At 35.9% G+C, this 7,028-nt stretch overlaps 1 protein-coding gene and 1 long non-coding RNA gene across 2 annotated transcripts in view; both read left to right on the top strand.

The window, feature by feature from the left end:
- Positions 1–12: 12 nt before the first annotated feature.
- On the top strand, positions 13–2,301 carry LOC137657554 (uncharacterized). Its single transcript, XM_068391887.1, has 2 exons — positions 13–446; positions 795–2,301. The coding sequence occupies exon 2, from the start codon at positions 1,189–1,191 to the stop codon at positions 2,299–2,301; it is 1,113 nt and encodes a 370-aa protein (XP_068247988.1). The 5' UTR covers positions 13–446; positions 795–1,188.
- A 4,226-nt stretch (positions 2,302–6,527) lies between these two features.
- LOC137657154 (uncharacterized) overlaps positions 6,528–7,028 on the top strand; it is a 1,391-nt gene continuing 890 nt past the window's right edge. Inside the window, exon 1 of the long non-coding RNA XR_011047129.1 lies at positions 6,528–7,028. This exon is cut by the window's right edge and continues 364 nt beyond it. This is a non-coding gene — a long non-coding RNA (uncharacterized lncRNA).

The raw sequence follows: 7,028 nt of genomic DNA, 5'->3' as shown, positions 1-7,028 counted from the left end.
AGACATAAGATATGTAAATTGGTTAATTTATATTAATTACTTTTCCCTTATGTAATTACCCTTGACCCACTTTTAAATAGACCCTTTAACCTGTTACCCGTTGTTATCGGGAAAAAATGTTTACTTCGGGACTGACTTAGTTAGCCGAAGCAGTCTGGCAACGAATTGTCTCCGACTCGGAAGCCACACTCTCGTAGGAGATTTTAACCTTGTGCTTTTATCACTAGGACTTTGATGGATAAGATTTTCTCCTACTTTTAAAAGCCCTATGTACCAGCCATGATCGTGGTGTAGATTGATCCTTGGGAGTGACCTACCATGTTGAACAAAGTGCCGTGATTTGATGAAGTTCTACAACGCTCGTCCTCGTCGTGTCAAGAGGCTTGATCAAGAGCCAGAACATAACCTCTTAATATTGCCATTTGCCGCTCTGGAATTAATTACAGGTAAGGGTCAACTAGAGAGTGGGTCTCAAGTCAAGCCCTTTGTAAATTCCAGCTTAGGAAAGCTATTTCTTAAGTAAGGCCTTGCATGTCTTTAATATATATGTAATCATCTATGAGCCAAATTTAAGTGTCTTGTGTCTTGGCATATATCCAGGTTAACGATAGCAATTGTTTATCCTTTAGGGAGTATCCAGTCAACATTATTCGATTGTTCTAGGTTAGTCAATAGCCATTTTATGTCAAATTGATTAAATGTGTAATTGACTGGTAAGCCAGGAATGATAGGCCATTTTAATAACCTTTAGTTCTGCTTGGTAATTTTAATTGATGATCTATCGAAATTTACAGGTGATTACCGAACTGAATGGAGACATTGTGTTATACCCACTACTTCGCATCTAGCTGTAATTACTTCAGGACCTCGGGCAGTTATTGAGAGCCTCTAATAGTTTATTTAAGTTGCTTATGTTTACTTAAGGGAAGTTCTCTATTTGTTAGTATATTGTTAATATACAAATTAATTATTTTATGTGTTTCCTTGGTGCCTATAGTTTTTACCAGTGTTTTTGGTGTCTCCTTGATAAGAATTTAGTTCATGGCGACCGTGACAGGACAGTTGCATGTTAGGTAATTAATTAAGAGGCTCTCAAAATTAGGTTGTACTAGTTTAGCTGTAGCTCACTCCCACGGGTTTTCTATTAACGATCTTTGTTGTTGGTGATTTTTTGTCAAGTAAGATATAATGTCAAATTTAAAATTGCTTATTACTCAGAGAAAGGTTATTCGTAAGAAAGTAACTGATGCCTTTAATAAATTGGGGTCCTATGCAAATTTTACTGCATCCCGGAAAATATCGGAAAAGTGTCTCCTGTTAAGTTACCAGAAGGGTTTGTTAGACTTGGATTCTAAAATTCAAAATTTAAAGTTTGAGGATAGCGCAGTTACAGAACTCGAATTAGAAGAGGAATGTTTGGGTTGTATTGATTATTTAGAGAAGATAGAGAGATGTTTGCCTTTACTTGAAGTTTCTCCTTCCCGTAGTGTCACGGACACAGCTCTTAGTTTATTAAAGCAGCCAACAGCGCCCCTCCCAAAATTTAGTAGCAAGGAAAATGAGGATCTCTTACAGTTTTTTGTAGAATTTGAGGCTACTACTGGTGTTTATAAATATCCCGATAGGGATTTGTTACTTTTGCTTAAACAGCAAGTTGAAGGTCGGGCTAAGGTTTTGCTGAATTCTCTTGAAGCAGATAAACAGAGTTACCAAGATGCTAAATCGCTCTTGATTAAAGCTTTTGCTTCGGAAGAAGTTAGGAAGTCTTCCACCGTTAAGAAACTAACAGAGTTGAAACTAAATCCAGGTGATGACCCATTTAATTATGTATCTAGGTTAAGGAATTTATGTGAGTCTACTAAGGTTTTGCAAATGTCCTCTGATGATTTTTTGACTTATTTTGCTTGGCTAGGTTTGAATGATGAATTTAGAAAAGAGTTAGTGCAAATTACTAATAAGACTTCTCCTTCAATTACGGAAATTTTGGATAACTTTTTTGTAGCTTGCGAGAGGTATGAAAACTCGAGAAAAGTGTCAAATGTTACGCCTTCAAAGCATTCCTTATCATGCAATGGTAGTGCTGAAAATGCTGATAGTTTTGCTAGTTTGGCAGTTAAAGTGCATTCTCCTAAGAATAAAGTCCTACCTAGTTGTTCGTTATGTTCTAAGGTTCATGGTAAGGATTTCAATCATTTACTATATAAATGTACAAAATTTCCTACTCCTCAGTCTAAAGTAGATAAATTGAAGTATTTTAAAGGCTGTTTGAAATGTGCTAGTTTTTTCGCATCCCACTGCTAAATGTAATTTTAGGTTTAAACAAAAGTGTTTTTAAATGTTTTGGCTGGCATTTCTCTTTTCTGTGTAACAAAGATAATTCATCTGATTGTAAGAAAAGTGAAGAAGCTATAGCAAGCACAGAAACAAATAATGGGGTTACAGTGTTCTCAAATTTCGTTAGTGACTCTGTTCTTCCTACTTTCACTTTTGGCATTGTTGGACAAGAGCGCTTGTATAGAGGTATAAAAGACAGTGGGTCTCAAAGTACTTTTGTTTCACAGAAATTAGCTGATACTCATGACTTTGAAACTATCAGAAATAATGTTAATCTTACAATTCATGGTTTCAATGGTGTTAAAACTTATCGGAGCAAGGTAGTTCAGGTGCCTATTACACTAGGAAATGATCGTTATAAGATTCCAGCCATGGTTATTCCTGAAATAAAGATTAAGTTGAATTTGCCGATGCTCGGCACGGCAGTGAAGGGTTTTTTAGATAAAGGGTTTTCATTTACTGATGGGGGTCTTCATTCAAATATCCGGGAAGTAAAGGATATTGAATTTCTGCTTGGTTCTGATGCTGCTTATTGTATTCCAAGTAAAGACGTCCTGTTTGGAAAGGGTACTCTGTCAGTATATGTAGATTCCCCAATGGGCGTTATGTTGGTAGGCAATGTTCAAAGATTGATCGATAATATAGATTTTTTGCCATGTCATTCGATGTCTGCCAGTGCTAGTATTCCTAGTCCACCTAGTGTGGAGTCTTTTGTAAGTGTCCACACTCACTCGTTATTTGTTGCAGATTCTATCATACCTACTTTGGATGATGAGGTTCATGACCTTCACTATGATACTTTGAAAGTTAGTAGTAATTTTTCGGTTTTGAATGACAAGGGAAAGCTTATGGAGTGTAAAGTACAAAAGGCAACAAATGAAATATTGGAGCTTGAATGCCCTAAATTCATTAATTATGACCAAATTATTTATGAGGAAGAGACTGTAGAACTGAATAAGCAGTTAGTTGATTATACTTTTAATAATATATTTAGAGAAGTAGATGGTAGGATTCGAGTTCCCTTACTTTGGAATGGTGAGGTATCACACTTGCTATCGAAAAATGAACATTTAGCAGAGGTAATTTTGAAATCTAATTTTAGGAAGCTTAAAAATAATGTGGGTTATTTACATTTAATGGATCAGACTATTAAGGATCAAATAGCAGCTGGTATAATAAAACCTATTCATGATCTTGAACAATATAAAGCCCTGCACCCAGATTATGCTTTTCTTCCTCACATGGGAATTTTTAAGCCTGAGAGGGAGACGACTAAGTGTCGTGTAGTCTTTTTATCCAATTTGAGAGAGAATGAGAAAAATAAGAAACTAAGCCTCTCTCTCAACCAGTGTATGCATCCAGGTCCCACATTGAACCAAAAGCTATCCTCAGCTTTTCTTCATTTAAGGTTCGGCCAGAAATTGCTTACCTATGACTTGAAAAAAGCATTCAATATGCTTTCATTAAGTGAATCTGATCAGTCAAAATTGCTGTTTCTTTGGTATAAAAATGTTAAAGCTGGGGACTTTTCTGTTGTTGCTTATCGCAATGTGAGGCTGAGTTTTGGGTTGCGTTGTAGCCCGTTTTTGTTAATGCTTTCCTTATATTATATTTTAGCTTTTAAGGAAGAAAAGGATAAAGATTTGTCAGAATTAAAACATTTAATGTATACCTTGCTGTATATGGATAATGGTGCAATTACCATGGAAACTGGAGAGTCTTTAGAATGGGCTTATAATGAGCTGCCTCGCATTTTTGCTCCGTACAAATTCGAGGTTCAGCAGATTATCACTAATGATAATTCCTTACAAATTAAGATAGATGAAGACATGAAAACTCAGACCCCTGAAACTACAAAGTTGTTTGGTCTTGCATGGGACAGAGTAAGAGATGAAATATTTACAAAGCCTATTTGCCTTGATGGCAAGGCCACCACTAAACGTGGTGTTTTAGGAACAATTGCTTCTCAATTTGACATATATGGCTTTAACATGCCTATTTTAAACAGAAGCCGTTTGTTTATGCACAGGCTTCAGTGCAATAAAAACCTTGGTTGGGATGCATTGTTGCCATTAGAGCTTCAACGTGAATGGAGAAATATATGTAAACAAGCTAATGCTTCTCCTCCCATTAAGATAGGTAGATATGTCGGACCAAGGAATGGTACTTATAAGCTTATGGCTTATACTGATGCTAGTCACGACTTATATGGTTCAGTAATTTTTTTGCAGCACGTTGAATCTGGTAAGGTGAGTTTTGTTCAAGCTAAGAACCGTATGATTAACACTCAGCTGAAGAATAAGTCAATTCCTTCATTAGAGTTAAATGCCATTGTTTTGGGTGTCGAAACTCTCGTGGAACTGCAAAGAGATATCTCTGGACCTTCTTGCCTGAAACCTGTTAACATAGTAGAAATGGTTCTCTATGCTGATTCTCTTTGTGCCCTACACTGGCTTAATTCTTCCTCCCAGAAACTAGATAAAATGCAAAGGTGTTCAACTTTCGTAATGAATAGAATTGGTAATATTCAAAAATTGTGTCAACGATTTCCAATAAGATTCTGTTTCATTTCAGGGAAAGAGAATCCGGCCGACTGTGTTACTAGATGCCTCTCACATAAGCAGTTGTATAAAACTAATTTTCTCGTCGGTCCAGGCAAGAAGTTGGATGACCTCCCTGGTGTGGAACATGACATGACTTTTATTATTCCAAATCCCATGACTGTCACAGACTCTGGGTACCTCTCAAAGTTGAATGCACCTTTAGGGGCAGAACTTTCTCAAACTACTTTTTCTTCCTTAACAGGTTTTCCTGAATATGTTATTGATCCCTGCAATTATTCCAGCTTTCGTAAGTTGATTCTGATTTATCGAAGAATACTAGTAGGAATAAGAAACTGGAAGTCAAAGGCAGGTATATGTTCTCAAACCTCATCTGATACCAACACTAATCTCTTTGCAGAAGCTAGTAAGAGAGTTGTTATAACAGAGCAAAGGAAGTGGTTTCCAGAGATCTTTGCTTACTTTCAAAATAAGAATAGTTTTAATCTGAAGGCCATTCCTAACCTCATTACTCAGCTTAATATATTCATGGATGAAAATGGTATTCTTAGGGTTAAAAGCAAATTTAAGAAATGGTTTAGCAATAATGGTTTTCCTATTTTACTGCCGCGAGACAGTGCTTTGACGAAGCTAATTATTTTGGATGTTCATTTCAATCTGTTTCATGCAGGATGTTATTCAGTTCTAGCTGAAATACGACGACAATTTCATATCCCTAGGCATTTTTCGACCATCAAAAAAGCATTAAAACAATGTGTGCATTGTAGGCGTTTTTGTAATAGAACTTTCAAACTTAGTCAGAATTCATATAGGGAATTCAGGTCTAATTTACCGTCCAAGCCATTTGCTAATGTTTTCATTGATCATATGGGTCCTTTCCATGTTAGGAAGAATAATGAAACTCAAAAAGTGTGGTTATTATGCATTACATGTACTTGGAGTAGGGCAGTGAATCTTAAAATTTGCAAGGATCTTGGTGTAAAAGAATTCTTGCGATCTTTCCAGCTGCATTGTTTTGATTATGGAATCCCTGAATTATGCGTCAGTGATATGGGGACACAGCTTGTAGCTGGGGCTAATGTGATGCAGAACTTTTTAAGTGATCATGCTAGTCAGTTATATTTTGAAGAAAACAATATTCGCCCTATACAGTTTCAGCAATATTTTAAAGGATGCAATAAGCTTGGATCTCTTGTTGAAGTTTGTGTCAAACAGGTTAAAAGATTGTTGTTTGGAAGTATAAAAAATCTTGTTTTATCTTATGATGACTTTGAATTTATTGTTTGCCACACTGTTCACCTTGTTAATAGGAGACCTATAGCCTTTAAGGAATCCCTTAGAGAAGAAGATTTAGACTTTATACCTGAACCAATTACACCTGAACAGTTAGTTAAGGGCTATGAACTGACTTCCATGAACCTCCTTCCAGAATTACAGGATATTCCAGATGAGGATCCTGACTGGCAACCTTGTGTAAATCCCCAACAGGTTAAAGATGAGTATATGAAATTAAGGAAAGTCAGAAATAATCTGTTATCAAAATATCATAACGAGTTTTTGGGTACACTGATTGACTAAGCTGTTGATAAAAAGGATAGATACCGACCTATTACACAGAGGAGTATTAAAATTGGGGATATTGTCCTACTGAAAGAGGTGCACACAAAACCTAACAATTATCCTATGGGTTTGGTGAAAGAATTGCAATATAACAGTATCGGTGAAGTTACAGGAGCATCGATACAAAAGGGTTCTACTAGGGAAGTCGTTAAAAGACACATTACAACACTAGTTCCTTTTCTTGAAAGATTAGATGATTCGGAACTTTCGTCGACTAATGATTCAGTTAAACTTTTATCAGAGCCTCCCCATGTCAAAAGAAAGGCTGCTATAGTTAGTGAGCAGAAGACCAGGGAGATTTTAACAGAGTGAAATGTTAGTGCATTGTTTATATTTTTAGATGCAATTTTTTGTACTAAAAAAGTTGCATCGCTGGTGGTGGACTAAAAGAAATTAAATTTTAGTATATTATTAAAGTCTTTCACATGTTAAGACATAAGATATGTAAATTGGTTAATTTATATTAATTACTTTTCCCTTATGTAATTACCCTTGACCCACTTTTAAATAGAC

The sequence above is a fragment of the Palaemon carinicauda genome, chromosome 18 (genome assembly GCF_036898095.1).
Source record: "Palaemon carinicauda isolate YSFRI2023 chromosome 18, ASM3689809v2, whole genome shotgun sequence".
Lineage (NCBI taxonomy): Eukaryota > Metazoa > Arthropoda > Malacostraca > Decapoda > Palaemonidae > Palaemon > Palaemon carinicauda.
The sequence above is the reverse complement of the archived record's forward strand: the minus strand, read 5'-3'. Positions and strand labels throughout refer to the sequence as shown.